Genomic DNA, 19,835 nt, shown 5'->3' on the forward strand with positions numbered 1-19,835 from the left:
GTTCAGGGGTAGGTTTGGGTTTTGGGGTACCGGGTTATTTTTATGGTTCAGGGCTAGGTTTGGGTTTTGGGGTACAGGGGTATTTTTAGGGTTCAAGGGTAGGTTTGGGTTTTGGGGTACATGGGTATTTTAAGGGTTCAGGGCTAGGTTTGGGTTTGGGGGTACAGGGGTATTTTAGGGTTCAGGGCTAGGTTTGGGTTTTGAGGTACAGGGGTATTTATAGGGTTCAGGGCTAGGTTTGGGTTTTGGGGTACAGGGGTATTTTTAGGGTTTAGGGATAGTTTTGGGTTTTGGGGTACAGGGTATATTTATAGGGTTAAGATGAGTTAGTGTTTAAGGGTGTTGGGGTATTTTAAGGAGTAAGGGTGGGTTATGATTATGGGGTGCAGGGGTATTTAAAGGGAGCAGGGTGGACACCCGGAGCTGGACTGTACAGAACCTGGGAAGAAAAAACAATGAAATATTGGGCACAACGCTCGCTTTTTTTCCGTATTCCCGTGCCCAGCTCACGCCCACCCCCCCCAGCAGACGCCCACAGCACATGATATGAGACATGGCATAAAGGGCAGAACGTACCACACGCCCCCACCGTTTGTCACGCCCCCAGCACACACCCATAGCACAACGCAGACACGCCCACAAGGGACTACTTTGCTGGCACGGTTCTTTTACCTTTTAAATGTATATGGTGGGCGTCTGCATAGCCTATGTCCTTCTGCTGCAACTTCCCTTTCCAACGCTGTATTGGGTGTTGTGATTGGTGCTGTGGCTCCTGAGATTACCCGCCTCAAAGGTTTGGGCTCTCTCTTTATTATATTAATATAGATTGCTCATATCTATGAATTGCATATATTGTGCTTTTTATACTTTTATGGCATGTGCCGAATAAATGTTACTGACAGAGTGACTAAGGAGTAAAACTTCCTAAATTCTATACATGTTTCTAACAAATCATGTTATTGCAATGCACTCAGGGATTAAACAAATGACAAATGTTGTGTAGTAGCTAAAAAATATCATACCTGGCTTCTGATTGCTAGGCCCCGAATAGAAATACTCTCAGAGGAACATTTTAACAGAAATATAACAAGCAGTTTAAACATTAACAAATGGAAAACGTTAGTGCCTGCTGCCATACTCAATCTGGTTGACCGGTGCACTGTTAGATGTGTCTCGGCTGTCAGAGGTTAGATCAGATGGGGCAGGGTCAACACTAATTTGCATATTGCTGGGTCCAAACTGAGGTGACATGGTGTACAAAAGAACGATGGGTGGAGATGCTACCCCGAGCAAGTGCTGGTGGTTAGACAAATTTCAAGTATTCCTCCCATCACCTTTTGTATGATTCATTTACAACCCTCAGTGGCATGGATATGCCCGGACATGGGTCCTGTACTCACTGTGTCATTGGAACTACTGATGAGTCCATAACTAGGGAGTAACCAGTCTTGGGTTCGGGAGGACTTGGCTTGGTAGTTCAGGCTGGACTATTCCCATGAGGAGCAGTGTCAAGACTGATTTGCATATGGCTGGGTCCAAACTGAGGTGACTTGGTGAGCAAAAGAACAATGGGTTGGGATGCTTCCCCGAGTGATTGCCAGTGTTTAGACAAATTGCATGCATTCCTCCAATCACCTTTTGTGTGTTTCATCTCCCACTGTGAGTGGCATGGGTGTGCCCAGACGTGGGTCCTGTGTTTACCGTGTCACTAAAACCAAGCTGTACCAGGTTGTTGAGCCCATAACTAGGGTGAAAAGGGTCCTGGGTTGCTTGTGGTCCAACTCATTCTGTCTTCAGAGCTGTATAGCTGCCTGAAGCAGTACACAGATATTCAGAATGCATTTGCTTTTGATTGGTTTTGACTGTCAGAAACATCTCCTTGCTGTATATAAGTTCAGTGATATTATTGCACTCCCAATAGGTGAGGTCTCTAGAAGAGGTCAATCAGGAGCTGGAACTTAAGATCCATGAATTCCTGAAGACAAGATCACCAGTGATCGACAAGGATCTGAGTGATCACTATGCCAACATCAGTCTGCTCCAATCACAGGTACTGTAGTGGCTTCTGTTTTTTGGCTTTGCCAATGCCTATTATGTTTGTGAATATTTTAATATGAAGGCAGGTATTTATTAAAAACCAAGCATTGCACTAGTAGCTCCTGGCACTGAAGAGGACTACTTATTAAGCAGTTGTGCACATTGTACAAGAGCTAAATTCTGTCACTCACATAAAGGTAAGCCAGTGGCTGAAATGGGCTGACCCTGTGCCCCGTGCTGTATGCTGTGGTGTACAAAAGCAAAATGTGAATGACATTACAGCATACCAATGGATGTAAATGGCTGACTGAAAGTCCCATAAGTAAGTATGTATAGTTTACATTCTTATTTTTTTTTTTACGTCTTGGCTAATACAAGACCTACAAAGGCTGGGTGTCTGCTGTACGAAATGTACAGACTCCATCAATCAATCTTTTCAGTTGTATGCATGAATAATAGCCACACTGCAGCTACCTGGACACTTTGAGTTGGTGGATAGAGACAACCATAAAACCCACAGTCCTAAAAAAATGTACCTCTCATTTTTTGTCTTTGCGAAATCCAAGCAGATGTGAAAAATCCCAATAATTCATAACTGGTTGGAAAGCTCTGCTTTGTGAGATGGTTCCAACATAGGGTTTAGCTTTTACTTTTATTTCCTGATCTAATTATTTATTTTCAAAAGGAAAATACACACCTACATTTCCTGATTTTTATCAAATTTTGTGATCTAAAAATACAGCAGAGCCAGCAAAATAACAACCAGATGGCAATTATTAGGGACGTAGGGCTAAATCCTAAAGCTGGGCCCTCCAGATGTTTCTTTCATTTTTGCCAGGTGCTAAAAGCACCTGTTTCCAGGTAATAAAAATGCGCTGAGTGAAAGAGAAAGCATGGTGTCTGTCCCCATCTAGTTATATGGCCATATACGTTGCCTCTTTTATTTAATGAAGCTGGCAGGTTGGCTATTATTTAACTATCTATGAATACCTTTTGCTGAAGCAGTGTGTGGCCTTGGAAATCGGAGGGGCTGGGGCATAATTCCTCATGTATCCCTCCTTCTGACAGTCCTGTTCTAAATGGATACATTTTTAGAAAGGAAGATCAGTATTTGTCTATTAAATGTATAAGGATGAGTTCAGGTCACTTGCTCGACATAGGAGCTCATGAAATTCTCCTATACACATATATAGAGCGAGAGAAGTGTGGAAGGGCGGGCGTCAACAAGCAGTTTTCCATCTGAGGGATCTCAGTATCGTCATAGACAACAAGAATTTTGCTTTTGCTCTCTTTGTCTACAATGTCACTTGCAACCTCTCTGTGTAAAAAAAGATAAGCGGAAGGTAAGTGGTTTTATGCCTACCCAGTTGTTTGTTGACTCCCCCGACCCTGCCTCACTGCTCTTACCTGTGCTGGCTGCCACTACCTGTCACCTTCACCCACTTCCCTTAGACATTCCCTTCCGCCTAAATGTCCAAGTAAAACAATACCTGGTGTCCTGACACACTGCCTCACTTCACGTGGGCTTCCCTCACTTCATTTTCCCATATATGAAATCATATTTGGTGTCTTACCACGCCTAGTTGTTTATGATGTTAAATCAATAAAATAAATGAACTCATCCTTCTACTCCAATTAAACTAGGAGTGTGTGAAATTTGCGTAATTTGCTTTTGTGTAATTATGTGAAACTTCGGGCAAATTAAGCAAAATTACATGTAAAATCATATCTATCAGTTAGCACTATATTTTAGCACCAAATGCACCCTCACATCAATTTTTGCCATGTGAACGCATTTTGAACAAAAAAATGATTGAAAAATACAATTGCAGCGGACAACAACAGTTAGCGTTCTGATTGCTTGCGTCTCGCACAATAATTTTGATGCAAATAGCTGCATAATTACGTAATCTGATTTAATGGTGTTATTTCAAGAATTTCACCTAACTAGCGTAACACCATATTCCTGAAATCACGCAAATTACGTCAGCTTAATTTAAATTTCACCCAGGCTTAATTAACCCCTCCATATGCCCCTATGAGTAAATCAGAAAAGCAATTTAACGTGGCTATACACTCAATAAAATGGGCATATTTAAAGCCATTGTCTAAGGGAAGCATCCAACTTGAATCCAGGACTGAAAAATTTGAAAAGCCCAAATTAATTTGTAAAATTATAAATACTGGTGGCCAAAGTTGTGCTCGGAAGCCGACGCAACAAATATAGGGTTGCTGAACACCAAAGATGCTTAGTCTTGATTCCATCTCATATCACTTTCATCCATCACCAAACACTCCCTGCCTCTTTATCTCACTCTTGCAGGTTCATGCTTTCTCCCTTTATCACGATTTTCCCATCTTTCTTTTCCTCCTTTTTCCCCTGGTGTGTTTTTCTCTCTTTTGCTCAAGGTGAAAGTCTGACGAGGAAGAATAACTAAGTGTATCAGTGTTGAAGAGTGAAACGGTTGATAAGATTGGTGAAGATCCACAGACAAATTCAACAAACATTTGCAGGTAGCTTCCCACATTGAAAATTGTCAGAGAGTTACCGCTACGAAGGGCAGGATTAAATCGGTTTTCAAAATGGGAAGGAGACACACCAAAAATAATGGCGTGTAGGGTGCCGGATTTCTTCATGGAAGCACAAAAAGTTAACAAATGCATTTTAATTTGACATACCTGCATGAAGAACATAAAAAATTGCATTTTCATCAGTGTCATTGAATGGGTGTGTGAGATAGTCACAGCTTCAAAACAGTATTCCTGATAATTCAACAACATTCAAAAATGTACTCAAGACATAGGTGAAGGCCTGTATCACCCACAAATCTTTACACTTTAAAAACAAGTTCAACTTAGAAATATTTTTTCATTTTAGTATCTAAACAGACAGTCAAGTGAGGAAAGTGGTTGTGAATCCATGGGTTCCTGTGCCAGTCCTATCAAGTCTTCCTACTTCCCCTGGCACTGCCCTTGCTCTCAATGATGGGTACTTTAGACCCAGTACTCCATGCATGTGACTTCTTGTCTTCCTTACAGATTCAGATGGCTACCATGGAGAACTGGGGGTTAATGCAGGAGATAGACAATGAAAGGCTGGCCATGGAGGACTTTAAAATGAAGTAAGTGATCTCTGCTTGTGCAGCACCATCTTAAAAAATAACACCACATGCCCAATTCACAAAGGTAAACTTAGACCTGAAGTCTAACTTTAGAACTGAAGTCTAAGTTTGAACCTGAAGTCTAACTTTAGACCTGAAGTCTATGTTTAGACCAATCTAAGTTTAGACCTGAAGTCTAAGTTTAGACTGAAGTATACGTTTAGACCTGAAGTCTAAGTTTAGACTGAAGTATACGTTTAGACCTGTAGTCTAAGTTTGGACCTGAAGCCTAAGTTTAAACCAGAAGTCTAAGTTTAGACTGAAGTATACGTTTAGACCTGTAGTGTAAGTTTGGACCTGAAGCCTAAGTTTAAACCAGAAGTCTAAGTTTAGACTGAAGTATACGTTTAGACCTGTAGTCTAAGTTTGGACCTGAAGCCTAAGTTTAAACCAGAAGTCTAAGTTTAGACATCAGATCTTAACTTATACTTCAGATCTAAGTTTACTTCTGTGACTTCAGGTCTTCACTTATACTTCAGGTATAAGTTTACTTTTGTGACTTCAGGTCTTAACTTATACTTCCGGTCTAAGTTTACTTTTGTGACTTCAGGTCTTAACTTATACTTCCGGTCTAAGTTTACCTTTGTGAATCGGGCCCTGAACCTATACCATCAACCTCTATAACTCATACTATACACTATCTTGTTTCTCTACGACTTAATTGGTGATCATTGGGGAAGAAGAGGGGAACTTGGGTAAAAATTTTTATTGGAAAAGTGATTTTCGTAAAGAATGGACGGAGAAAAACAAGTATTGAGAAAGCCTATGAATTAGCTTTTTTTTATTATCACAACATATAGGAATGTTTTGACACAGACAAATACAGAGACGGACTGATGAACACAGCCACAGGCCTCCATGCCCACTCAAATTGAAAGACTCATACAAGTACCTAGGCATAGAAGGAACATAAGTGCAGTCCCTCAGAGCCCTACGAACAACTGCCCTGTAGACCTCCAAGCACACTACACATATCCATGGGTCACAGGTACACATTTATTGATTTAGATCTCCCATATAGAGCCAGAACGCGTAGTCTTGTGGGCACTATAGAATATTAAATGAAAGAGAAGCAATCCAATGTGGAGGAAGCAGCATCCTGCTGAATGTGAGATGAAGCATTCCTGTTCTCTAGTACTGTAACCCTGCTCATGAGGATGGCAAGATCAGATGATAGCCTGTTTAAAGTGTCAATCTTCAGAGGTTTTGCTGAATAGCAAACAGACTGAGCTCTCTGGCTGGTATTCCAAAGTTTAGGACTTTGGACACCCTGGTACCTGCCTTAGCGTGTTTGTCATTGAATCAAATGAGGTCCTTTGTTTGAGTAGGCCTTGTGGATGGTGCATAGTGCTTTTGAATTTAATCCCGGATTACACTGGTTGTCGGTGGAGTGCAATGAGATCTGTTTTCACATTGTCCTGTTTCCAGAGGATGAGTCAGCATCTGGCTGCATGATATTGCCGCTTTTACAACTTGTCAAAGAGCTTTTGTTTGGTGTCTTGAATAGGTAGCCTGGTAGTAGCACTGGCAACCCATAGAAAGGGCTCTGTCAGTTCCAATAGTAGATTATTTATTGTTTTTCATTAGTGGCAGGAAGTCCCTTAGATTGGACAATTGTAGGTTAACACCACTAGATGCAGCTGTCACTTGTGCAACAAGTGAGAGGTCTGCGGGGAACGTTATCACAAGATTGTTTACTTTCTGAGATGTGGACATGCCAGAAAGGCTCCTGGGCCATTCAAAAGTAAGATTTCTATTTGGCTCTCCTAGATCTAGGAAGTCTGATTTAATTCCATTTAGACAAATAAAGTTTTCTCTTTTCTCAGAAAAAGAGTTCCCTCTGTATTTTGTGGCTCGGCTCCCAGAGTTGTAGTCTATTCATAATGGATTTGGCTATCACCAACATAGATTTGGAAGCATATCTGATGAAGCTCAACATGTGTGTTAGTGGAAGCAAGGAAATGTTGAACTGTAGCAGTCAGTAGAAGCATCCTTTTGGGAAACCCCAGGTCTCCCTACAAATTGACAATTCTTCTATTCCAATGCTCATTTGACGGCTTCAGTTGTAGGGGCGAATACATGGATTCACTGTTCAGCTCTACCAGATTGTCAGTCCATTCACTGAGTCTTGACAAACTGGCCGGACAGCACACGTACAGGCACACAGACAACGTGGAGATTTTCAGACACACACAACATGTATACAGACTAACACTACACATACAAACACACACATAGACATGCACTCACAGATGAATGGATTGATCATAATAATATACAAATGGCTTTCATGAAATTTCACTTGTTTTTGTTTTTGCATTCTAAATAATTATGAATGTGTGAACACTGAGTAAGTTAGTAATATTGTAAACATCAACAAATCATTTTGTGACACCATCCAGAGATAATGACCAGTGTAAAATGAATACTTAACTGCGATACAAACCAGGTATTTGAGTTGGAACCATTTTATTCTATTTAGAAGAAAAAAAACACTAAATTCTACCAGTCATGCATCAATATTTTATCAAACATACAAAAGGTGATAGGGGGAGTAAATAGTCTACACCATTTGCAGTAGCTCTGATTAGCATTCCAATCCATCGTTTTTCGCCTTCAGTGCCACTCTAGACAAAGCTCTGCAAGAAGACTATGGGCCAGAAGCATCAAGCATAAAACCGGTCGCAAAGGGGCAGATTCTGAGAATCTGCCCCTTTGCGACCGGTATTTTTGCATTTGGGATGCATCATCCCAAATGCAAAAATCGCAAATAGAGAATTCGCTACATTGCGATTGTTTGCATTTAAGGAATCTCAAATCGAGATTCCTTAAATGCAAGGCATGAAAGTTTCAAAAATAGCAAATTCGCTAATAGGGCACGCAAATTACCACGAAGTACAACTTCATGGTAATTTGCAAAAACTTTGAAAAATGCACTTTTGTGCATATTTCAAAGTTTCATGTTGCGCACACACATGCCCTAAGGGCATGTGTGTGCGCAACATATGTGCATAGATCAAAATCAGGGGTGCAACAGGGTGTCATTTTGACACCCTTGCACCCTTGAAATTGCATGAGCAATTTGCGAGTACCTACTGGTACTCGCTAATTGCTCATGCAATCTCCAATACATTCCTATGGGCCTGTAGGCCCATAGGAATGAATGGGGAGGTATTCATTAATTGCGACTCCCAATTTGTGAGTCGCAATTAAGGAATTCTAAGGAATCGCTATTTTTGTAGTGATTGCTTGATGCATTCCATTTTGCTATTCCTTATTAGCGATTCCTTATTTTTCGCTAATAAGGAATCGCAAAATGGATGCTTGATGCATCTGGCCCTATAACAGTTACTGATCAAAATGTGGCTCTTATGAGAGAATGCAATGTTATAACTTGCAAAGTTGGTGAAACAATCTGCCTCATATCAGACTGTTGAAATAGTAATGTCTTGCATGATGTTTAAAGTCCTTACAGACAACCAATAACAAAGCTTAAACCCACACCTAGCAACTGTAAAAGAAAACAGGCACTTGCAAGAGCACATGGAAGCCTTGCACGTTTAAAGCAAAAATAGCCTGCAGGCAACAAGTAAAGGCAATATGCCAAATCAATAGGCCAGAGCTCCCCCCATGTCAACTGGAGCAAAGCAATGCTAAAATCCATGCATTGTGGTGCCACGGTTACATACTTTTTCTCTATATAAGTGAATGTAAGCAGGAACATGTGACAGACAGAAACCTGGGCTCATTTCGAGGGAAGAATGTGATAAGAGCTTGGAAAAATGTACCAGGTTTCCCAGATGAAGGCTGACTATTAGTTTCTGCAATCCTTGCTTCGTTGCGTCAACATTCAGAACAAGGCTTCGCTTACTAGAAAATGTGCAATGTACACCACAGGTTAACAAAATGATAATTTGTTTAAAATACTTAAAAAGGTGCCATAGTGATAAGGCTTTAGTGAACGTGAAACTCGTACAAAACAAAATCGCAATAGATTAATAAATTGTATAATCACACGTTAAGGCACACGTAGATTTACGTTCTCACAGCGTACAAGCGATTAAGGCATATATGTGGATTCACGTTCTCACAACCCTCTGACCATTTTCTGTATGATTATAATGGATTTGTGGCAAATTGCACTGAAGCTCCATTAATCCAATCCATAAAGGGTTTCTTGTCTTATCCTGACAGAACATATAGGGTCCAACATTACTGCCTCACCTAAATCATTGCTACCTAAACGTTATCTGCTCCCATCATAACCACCCCATAGGGCTAACACTGATATCTAAATAAGACATTTTTAGGAGCGTTGTGGTGCTAGAATCAAGAGTTGCAGAGGTGTTATGTGAACTCATTTGTCCAGACAATACATTTGAGTGGACATCGCCTGCCGCATCAGCCCAGTCCAAAGAGGACCAAGATGATCTGAGCTATGAGAAACTGGAAAACAATCACACCATAATGGCTGAAGCCCTTTGAGCCCAATGGGCTGTGCACGCCTAATTCCTTCCATCAACTCTCAATGAAGGGATAGAAAGAGACAGCTCCGAAAAATCAATGTTTGAATATCGACTGTGTTTCTATAACTAATAGGTAAAAACATTTTTTTTTTTAAGTTTGAAGTTTATTGAAATATAAAGAACCAAAGACAGAAAATGAAGAAACAATCAAAAGTTATGCGAAAAAATGAGAGTAATCTTACATATTAGCGAAATACATTTAGGATATTGAAACATAAAATATGAAAATGCAGGCAATGAGTATGAGGAACATAGGAGGATGAGAAGACACCTTAAAATACGAAAACAGATTAAAAATATGATAAAACATTTGCTGTAAATAATAATATGATAATCGAATAAATTAAGGTAATGCATTCATGGAGGTTTACAAACTTCAACCATACGTAGTGGAAGTGGTGGAGGAGGTTTAGCCACTGAGGAGAGATAGTCAGTGAGGGGAAGCCATAAGAGATCTCGTTTGATTGCTAAGGAGATAGGGGAGACAAAGTTAGTGTCAAGTCGGTGATTAAAGCAAACTGCATTCCACCATGCAGTAAAAGAAACATCCTTAGCTTGCTTCCAATGCGATGTGATATGGTGGAAAGCAATGGCTATGCATAAGTCAAGTAATTTGTGGTTGGAGTCGGAGTCAACAAAGGTAGGGGATAGGGAACCTAAGAAAATGTGTGAAATGGAGAATGAAACCGTAAATTTGAAATTTTTTTGTAACTGGGACCAAACTAAGTGCCAAAAATGTAATATAGGGGGACATTCAAATAGCATGTGTTTCAAATCAGCTGAAAGGGATGTGCAGGACCAACAAGTAGATGGAGTGTCTGGGGAAAAGGAGGACAGGAGCAATGGAGTGAATAATGCACGATTATAAATGAAGAATAAGGTTTGTGTGGTATTTGCAGCTCGGGACGTACTGTGAACCTTGGACCAGATTTTGTCCCATAAAATAATGGACCATGTGTGAGATAAATCTTCTTCCCAGGCCAACTCAACCTTAGATTTGGAACGATCAGCAGAGGATTGTAAAGATTTATAAATAAATGACGCAGAAAGAGATTGATCGATAGCATTAGAAATCGAAAGATGTGTGGTAGGAATAAAATTAGAGGTTGGGAGGGAAGAAATATATTGAGTAAGGGATGGAAGTATCGATAAATATTGTTTACGAGATGAGGCAGGTAACAAGAATTGAGTTTGAAGATCTTGGAATGAAAGAGGCTGATTATCCGAGAGAAGTTGTGAGATCCATTTTAGACCAAGGGAATGCCAGGATTTCCAATATATGGAACGATTGCGAATTTTGAGGAATTTATTATGCCAGATAGGTTGAGCGTGGGTGGAGGAGGCAGATGGGTAGGTGGATATTAAATATGGACGAAGAAGAGAGCAAGAGTGAGAAAAGATGGGGGAACCTATGGAGGACACCTTAGAGGTAAAGGATAGGACTTCTCGAAAATCGTAAGGATGTAGAAGAGAAGATTCTAATGTGAGCCATAACGGAGGAATTGGAGGAAGATCTGAAGAGAGCCATTTCATAGATTGTTTTAATGAAAATGCGTTATGATATGACTTAAAGTGGGGGAACTTGACACCACCAAGGGATTTGTCTTTTTTCAGGGAAGAGAGTGCAATCCGAGATTTTTTGCCTTTCCATAAAAATTTTAATAGAAGGGAGTCTATCGTTTTAAAGTAATGATCTGGAATACGGATGGGAATCATGGAAATAGAATAGAGGACTAGGGGTGCTAACATCATTTTAATGGAATCAAGTCGACCCCACCAAGAAAGGAAGAGAGGATTCCATCGTGTTATAGATGTACTGATTTTGTTAGAAAGAGAATCGAAATTAAATTTAAGAGTGTCCGGAATACGGGGGGCAAACCAGATACCTAAGTATTTAATCTTTATGGGTTGCCAGGAAAAACCAGAAGAGTCAAAAAGATGTTTGTGGCATAAGGGGTTTAAAGGTAAGATTTCGCTTTTATCAATGTTAAGACGATATCCGGAGACGGAAGAGAAAGAAGAAACTTGACTAAGGAAGGAAGGAAGAGTAGTTTGAGGATTTGAGCAATAAAATAAAATGTCATCTGCGTATACAGATAGTTTAGCTTGTTGGTGAGTACCATATTGGAAACCAGTAATTGTGTCATCAAGTCTAATCTTTGTTAAAAAGGGTTCTAAGGCTATAATAAACAATAAAGGAGATAGAGGGCATCCTTGACGAACCCCTCTTTGGAGAGGAAAGTAATCGGAAATCATACCATTTGCAAAAATTGAAGCATGGGGGCTTGAGTATAGTAGAGAAATTAAAGATATGAATTTAGGGGGGAAGCCAAACCAATGGAGAGCTTGGAACATAAAGTCCCAACCAATTCTGTCGAATGCTTTTTCAGCGTCAAGGGAGATAGCAGCAAGGGGGGAGGAAAGGGATGGAGCTTTATTCAAGATATTAAAGAAGACACGGGAATTATCTGAGGATAAGCGACCCTTAACGAAACCGGATTGTTCAGGACCTATAAGATCTGGTAATAAGGGATCTAGTCGGAGAGCTATAATTTTAGCGAAAATTTTATAGTCAGTGTTGACTAGTGATATGGGGCGATAGTTCTTACAAAGGGTGTGATCTTTATCTGGTTTAGGTATTAAGCAAATCAATGCTTCTTGAAAGGTTCCTTGAGAGGATCCGGAGACCGCAAAAGATTGGAATAGGGAGTGCAATTTTGGGAGAAGAAGGGAGGAGAAGTGATTATAGAATTCAATGGTAAAACCATCGGGCCCTGGGGCTTTACCTCGACGGAGAATAGAAATTGCATGAGAAATTTCCGATTGGCTAATGTCCATGTCCAATGAGTGAAAGTCAAGATGGGAAGCTTCTGGAGGAGGGATGTTTTGAAAATATGAAAGAAGATCCTGAGGATCGGGAATGGATTCTGGGGTGTAGAGAGTTTGGTAAAAGGAAACAAATTGATCAAGTATGTCTTTATCTTTAAAGAAAGATATTCCATTTGGGTTTTGCAAGGATTCAATTTTTGTACGTTCTTTACGTATCTTAAGGTAGTTAGCCAGGAGCTTGCCCATCTTGTTTTGTCCGCCGTAGTAACGGGAATTGCATTTTAAAAGAGAGTTAGAGGCGGCGTTGGTGGTGAATTTATTGAAGTCAAATTTGGCTGCGATTAATTCACGTAGAGAAGATTCAGAATTTGAGTTATAATATGCATATTCCAACTTCTTAATTTTATCCAAGAGTTGAGTTGACTTAGAGATTGATTGTTTTTTCTTTTGGGAAACAAAATTAATGATAAAACCTCGTGCAGCTGCCTTAAACGAGTCCCAAATCATAACAAAGGGGGATTCAGGAAGATGGTTGTGTGTAAAAAATTCAGTGGAAAATTGCTTAAATTGGGTGCAAAACTTAGAATCAAGAAGTAGGGAATTATTAAATCTCCAACGGCCTGAATGAGGGGAGTAGGGAATAAGATCAATGTCTACAAATACGGGAGCGTGGTCCGAAATTAGGATGGAGCCTATATCTGAATGAATGGCAAGTTGAGCTAATGGTTTGCTGAGAAAAAGGTAATCAATACGTGATTGGGAGTGATGTGTAGGGGAGTAAAAAGAGTATTCTCTGAGGTCAGGGTGACAAAGCCTCCAGATGTCAACTAATGCATTATTCTGTATAGAGGAGACAAACTGGGTGTGCATCTTGGAAGGAACAAATTTAACTTTCGAATTTCTATCAATAAAGGGGTCATAAACTTGGTTACAGTCACCTCCAAGAATAACGTATTGTTCATTGAGGGTAACAAGTTTGTCCGAAATAGCAGGCCAGAACAGTTTATCAACACCAGTTGGGGCATAAACATTGAAAATAACTAGAGGTATTTTATCTATAAGAAGATTAACAATTACCCAACGACCATCATCATCACATTCTTGAGATACGATTGAAACATTTAACCTTTTATGACATAGTATAACTGTACCGTTTTTCTTACCTACAGCAGGTGAATAGAGAACATGACCCACCCAACATCGTTTAAGTTTAGTAGCCTCTAAATCTGTAAGGTGGGATTCTTGAAGGAGGGCTACATCTGCTTTAAGTCTGGTTAAATGCGTTAAAACTCGTTGACGTTTAATGGGGTTATTTAACCCCTTAACATTCCAGGTGACTACTCGGAATGTACATTAGCAGGAGAATGATATAAAAGAAAAGATAAGGTGAAAGAAAAAGGTAGTTGAGCAGTGTTGAGAGAAGTAGTAAGATTGCAAGAACAGACGTATGAGAGAGATAGAGAGAAAAGGTGAGAGTAAGAAAAATATGAGAGAGAGAAAAGAGTATAAGGAAGATAAGAGAACAGAGCAAGAGAAGAGACATAACAACAAATACAAATGAGAACTGGGGGGTGACGACGCCAGAAGAGGACGACATCAACAACAGAAACTCACGTCATCGAACACCGGAGGAACCAGCTTAGGATCAATTGAAGGGAGCAGAAAACTACACCGGGATGGGGAACAGAAGGAGAGAATCTGTGATGAGACAAAAATGGAGAAGAGAGGTTAGGAGTACATAAGAACGCCAAATGTAGGAACTACGTAACATTATAACAAAAATATATATATAAAATATACAAGGGGTATGTGTGAACAGTAGGATAAGGGAAGTCGATACTAGGCACAGTAGGGAAACAAAAGGAGAAATACTGAATTAATCAAGAAAACACATGAATTATTAAACTGGTCTGGCAGTGTCCATGTTGATGGTTTCATGTCGACGGAGGAATTCTTCAAGGACTCGTGGATCTTCAAAAGTCGTTGTCTTTTCTTTATATGTAACCTTGAAGAGGCAAGGATGTAGGAGACCGAATCTGGCACCAAGGTCTCGCAATCGTGGTCGTAGATCCAGAAATTGTTTCCTTCGGTCAGCTGTCACTTTGGCTACATCTTGAGACAGATACAGACGATGGCCTTCCCAGATGATCTGTTTCTTTGCTTTGGCTGCCGAAAGTACTTGAAGTAAATCGGTATATTGTAGGAAAAGCATGATGACTCCGCGTGGTTTGGAGGAAACTCTCGGACCCAGTCTATGAGCTCGTTGAATGTTAAGAGTGACAGAAGGTGGAAGATCTAGAATTTTCGGTAAAAAGGTTTGGAAGAAGGAGGTTGGATTGGACCCTTCTGTGAGCTCTGGAAGATTATAAAGGCGTAGGTTATTGCGACGATTTCTATTTTCCAACTCCTCAGTCTGCCGCCTTAAGAGAGAGACATCCTTCTCCAATGTAGAAATTCTAGAACAAGAAGATTGTAGAGCTTCCGTTGATTGTTCCACTAACAGGACTCTGGATTCGAGAGTGGACCATTTATCATGAAGAAATTGCAGTGTTTTAGTAGTTTCAGCCATAAAGGGTTTAAGTGCTCGAAGTTCTTCAAGAATGAGATCCATGGATGCGGAAGGTGTCTCAGAACCTGGAGATGGAGGATCTTTCTTGTGACGTTTTGTGGAGCCTGGTTGTGGAAGTTTGCTGGTGACAGTAGCCTTAGGTATTGCCCCACGAGTGATATCCGTTTTAGAAGGAATAATGTCTTCCATAACGTGCGACGCTGAGTCAGAATCAGAGGAGAGAGGCAGTTTGGTTTTGGAAGCCGTGAGCTTGAGAGTGCGCAGTTTCCCCATATATGGTATGGGAGATAAATAATAATAATAATAATGTACCTATATACTCCGTAGAAATAAGTTGGCGCCCCTCAAACTGACAAAATAGCAGTGTTGTGGAAGGTAGAGTTCAACACAGTGATGTCAGGACCAGGTGCGCAAATGAAAGAAAATGCGTCACACAGAAGACATCAGTAAAATAAAAGTGCACACATAGCTGAAATTACACTGCATACGGTGAACGTGAGCAGGGAAATCGTCTGCATTCTGCGTAGGAACAGATAGAAATTATTGAGGGTAGCCAGAAACAAATGGTATGCTATTCGGTGAATGTCATTGAAGAGCGGCGTCCAAATGAGGAAAACAGCTTGAACATATCACTAGCGTGAAGAAAGCTAGAGGAGAAGGGTATACCACAGGCTGAAAAAGCGCCAGCAGGAAGAGTCAGCCAACAAGGAATAGGAACAGTGCGTAGTTTAGCATTGCTGCATTAAGCGCGTTTCACCTGGAAGTCACCGCGCTGTGGCGCAGGTTTTCCGCTGACAGAGTCCGGATACGCGGCAGAGTTGAGAGAAAATGGCGGCCGCTGGAAAGCGCGCCGCGTCAGTCACGGAGAAACTGCATTGAAACGGAGCAGAGGGTCGCAAGCGGTATCAGTCCGCTCACCTCATGTTCCGACGTCTGAAAATGCAGTCGGCGCCCAGAATGGTGCAGCAGGAGAGGAGAAAGCCGCTGGTGTCGGCACCCGATGCCCGGAGCTCCGCAGTTAAGCCGCCATCTTGTGCGGCGCTCAAGCCACGCCGGTAAAAACATTTTTAATGGTAAGATTTAATACAATATATCAAATGCTCTCATTCACACAAATTCCAAACTACAATATAATTTGTGAGAGGAGGAGCTAATTTAGTGGAGGTTACGTAGGGTAAAACTAATTTGTCAATACAAAAAGGGGGGGACTGGGGTAGGACAATATTTTACGGGGTCCAGTGTACTCGTCCAAAGACTTGTGGCACAAAAGGGGTGTACAAAGTTCCCCGGGAAGAGTGACGGAGAGGTGTGTGTGTGCTAGTAAGTGGGGGGAATCCCCTAGTTGAAACTAGAACCCTCACACACCCAGCAAGCTAGATGTCATGCTTCATCATATGGGCTCTGCTCCTCCTCAGACTGGCGCTGCAATGTCTGACGGGCTCCCGAAACCGGGGCTCTTTATCGGAGATCTTTTGTTCCCGCCATATGGTGCATGCGTGTGAGAGGGCCTGGGGAGTGTGGTCGTGACGTGAGTGCTTGATTAAAAAAGGTGAGTCAGTCCACACGCTAATTTTATTCCCGTGGTAGACTCCCTTGGTTAAAAACAGAGGGTGGTGGTGTATGAGGGGAGAAAAAATTACCCTAAGACTGTCAGAGTAAACTTAACTACTACCCTCAATTTATTGGTCAACATGTTTCATGCCTAGTGGCAATTCTTCAAGACCTAGTTAGATGGTACCACACAGTGAAAAATATTTAAGTGAAGGGTCAAAACTTGCAGATAGGTATACGACCTTATTTAGTCAATAATACCGGGGTGCAGGCCAATCGGTCCTGCTGCAGTATAGTTACCCTAAAAGGTTCCCTGACGGACCTCGCAGTCTGCTCCCGTGGGACCGGCTGGGGAGGTATGGTACCTTCGGCGGCAGCAGTCCAAACCGATGCACCTACCCCACGAGCGGCGTCAGGTTGATTTGTCCCCATAAAATACACATAACCTAAATACAGGCACTCCCATGGTTATCCTGAAACTTTGGTATGGATCAGGCATCCTTAAGCCACGGTGGACAAGTAAGTTCTACATTTTGGTGGAAAAAGTCATTTCCCATTCACTTGCAATTTGAGACTTTTGGTAAACTGAGCAAGCGGGGTCCTGTTTACACCAACGCTGCTAATGGAAGAGCCTTTTGACCATGCCTGACTGAGTAGATGGTGCTCTTGATGATAAATAATGTCAACTTTTATCTTCTTCCAAAAGACCGGATGGATTGACTGATTGGCTGTCGACAGCTAATTAGATAGCAAGGTTTAACTGCATGCGCGCTAGCGGTTTTCCCGCTGTGCGCTGCGTTTTTGTAAAAAACGCGTTACATGACGAGCTCAGCTCGTCATGAGCGTACAAGCGTCGCGGAAGGGGTTACATTTGGGGTCCCCAAACTAAAAGCCTCTAGGACTTTTATCTACGAGAAAGAGAACTTAACATCCATCCGTGTCATCGAATCAAGGTCATTTAAGGGTCAATCAAACACCCCTTTGCATCACTTTGTCAATACAGCGACCTTCACAGTTTGAGTGGAGGTCACCAATTTGGATAGACAGGATGGAGGCAGTCTTGAAGAGAGACCAGCTCAGAGGAATCTTGATTCTGTTTTACACAAACTAGAGGGCTTCTATCATTCACTGATTGGATCAAAGAAAGCAATTTTATTTAGACCCGTCCGTCATACCGCCATTTCATGATTGGTCAGCTGAAATTCTGATGAAAGTACTCCTGCTATTTTGGTAGAGGCACATTCAGTGACCCCTCACCCCCATTACGCATAGTGAAGCTTAAAAAATGGTATGTGGGGTAGAGGGGATCTAAAAAAATCATAAATTCTGTTTATCCAAAGCAGGTGGAAGTGAATAATCATTAAGATGGATGAAAAAATTAGAAAATGTATGACAAGGCATCATAGATCAAAGAATCAGTAACAAGAATAAGAAGATCCTGGAGGCTTGTAAGAGAGAGTACAACACTCTATTTTTATTTGTTAGATACGAGACATGGCTGATGGGGCGGAAGAGAGTGGAGCAGGAAATCAACGACCTGCGCAGAGTACGCGACGAGCTCACGCTGGTGAAGAGCGACCTGGAGATGCAGATTGAAGGCCTGAATCAGGAGCTGGTGGAGCTGAAGAAGAACCACGAGGAGGTAGGCCTTACTGCACCACCGAGCACTCAGGGGGCAGGACACACTGAGGGGTAGGTCTAACTGCACCACTGAGCACTCAGGGGGCAGGACACACTGAGGGGTAGGCCTAACTGCACAACCGAGCACTCAGGGGGGCAGGACACACTGAGGGGTAGGCCTAACTGCACCACCGAGCACCCAGGGGGGCAGGACACACAGCAGGGGTAGGCCTTACTGCACCATGGAGCACTGAGAGGGGCAGGACACAAGGCGGGCTAGGCCTTACTGCACCATGGAGCACTGAGAGGGGCAGGACACAAGGCGGGCTAGGCCTTACTGCACCATGGAGCACTCAGAGGGGCAGGACACACAGCGGGGGTAGGCCTTACTGCACCATGGAGCACTCAGAGGGGCAGGACACACAGCGGGGGTAGGCCTTACTGCAGCCCGAGCACTCAGGGGGGCAGGACACACTGAGGGGTAGGCTTTACTGCACCATTGAGCACTCAGGGGGCAGGACACACTCTGCGGGTGTAGGTCTTACGGCACCACCGATCACTCAGGGGGGCAGGACACACAGCGGGTGTAGGCTTTACTGCACCATTGAGCACTCAAGGGGCAGGACACACTCTGCGGGTGTAGGCCTTACGGCACCACCGAGCACTCAGGGGGGCAGGACACACTCTGCGGGTGTAGGCTTTACTGCACCATTGAGCACTCAGGGGGCAGGACACACTCTGCGGGTGTAGGCCTTACGGCACCACCGAGCACTCAGGGGGGCAGTACACACAGCGGGTGTAGGCCTTACGGTGCCACCGCGCATCTAGGGGTTAAGGGGGGCGGGGGTGGGACACTGCCTGGGTAGGTCTTACTGCGCCACAAGCATCTAGCGGGGGCAGGACCCTCGCTTGGTACTTCCCAGTATTGCACCTTTGTAACGATGGAAACCATGGTTATAACTACTGCTTATCTGAATAAGACTCGTTTTTTAAGTGAACTGGATGAATTGCTGGATATTTCCCTCTGAGACTTGAACCTCGGGGTTTTCACAGATCTCTGCAACAGATGCATTAACCCATAGAGCTATCGTATTGGTCATGCATTTATTCCTCGAAATCACAAACAGTAGCAGCATCATTTCCCCTTAATTCTCTGAGTAATAAAGCAACACAAAAAAAAGGAAACATTGGTTTCACTGACCAGTTATCCTGATTAAAGACATGCAAACCCCATGTTTTTATGTTTATGGGCAAACCCGATTATATGTGTTTTACTCGTGGTCAGGACTAGCTGAAGCTGGTAAAGCCTTGTTTTGACTACACATTTGACCTAGGCGGACAGAAACTGATTGCTAAAATGGGTCCAAAAAAGCAAAGCTATTTGCATGTAAGTTAAACTTAATTACGCAAATAGCTTTATTGAGGAGCGTGAATAGGACGACCAGATGGCTCCATGTCACCAGGACACCACATGTCCATTCCTGGACTTCCCTTTAACATGTCATTGTTTTCAGGTGTGTTGGTGCTTAATTTAAAAGCACC

General features: G+C 42.2%; 1 protein-coding gene across 1 annotated transcript in view; it reads left to right on the forward strand.

Annotated features, from left to right (window-relative positions):
• Positions 1 to 19,835, forward strand: part of LOC144753872 (keratin, type I cytoskeletal 19-like) — a 95,763-nt gene that overhangs the window by 13,287 nt on the left and 62,641 nt on the right. The window contains exons 2-4 of the mRNA XM_078641412.1: positions 1,922 to 2,050; positions 5,077 to 5,159; positions 18,159 to 18,315. Coding sequence (XP_078497538.1) covers positions 1,922 to 2,050; positions 5,077 to 5,159; positions 18,159 to 18,315 — 369 coding nt within the window. The remainder of the gene's footprint in view (positions 1 to 1,921; positions 2,051 to 5,076; positions 5,160 to 18,158; positions 18,316 to 19,835) is intronic.

This window comes from Lissotriton helveticus, chromosome 5_1 (assembly GCF_964261635.1).
Source record: "Lissotriton helveticus chromosome 5_1, aLisHel1.1, whole genome shotgun sequence".
Classification (NCBI taxonomy): Eukaryota; Metazoa; Chordata; class Amphibia; order Caudata; family Salamandridae; genus Lissotriton; species Lissotriton helveticus.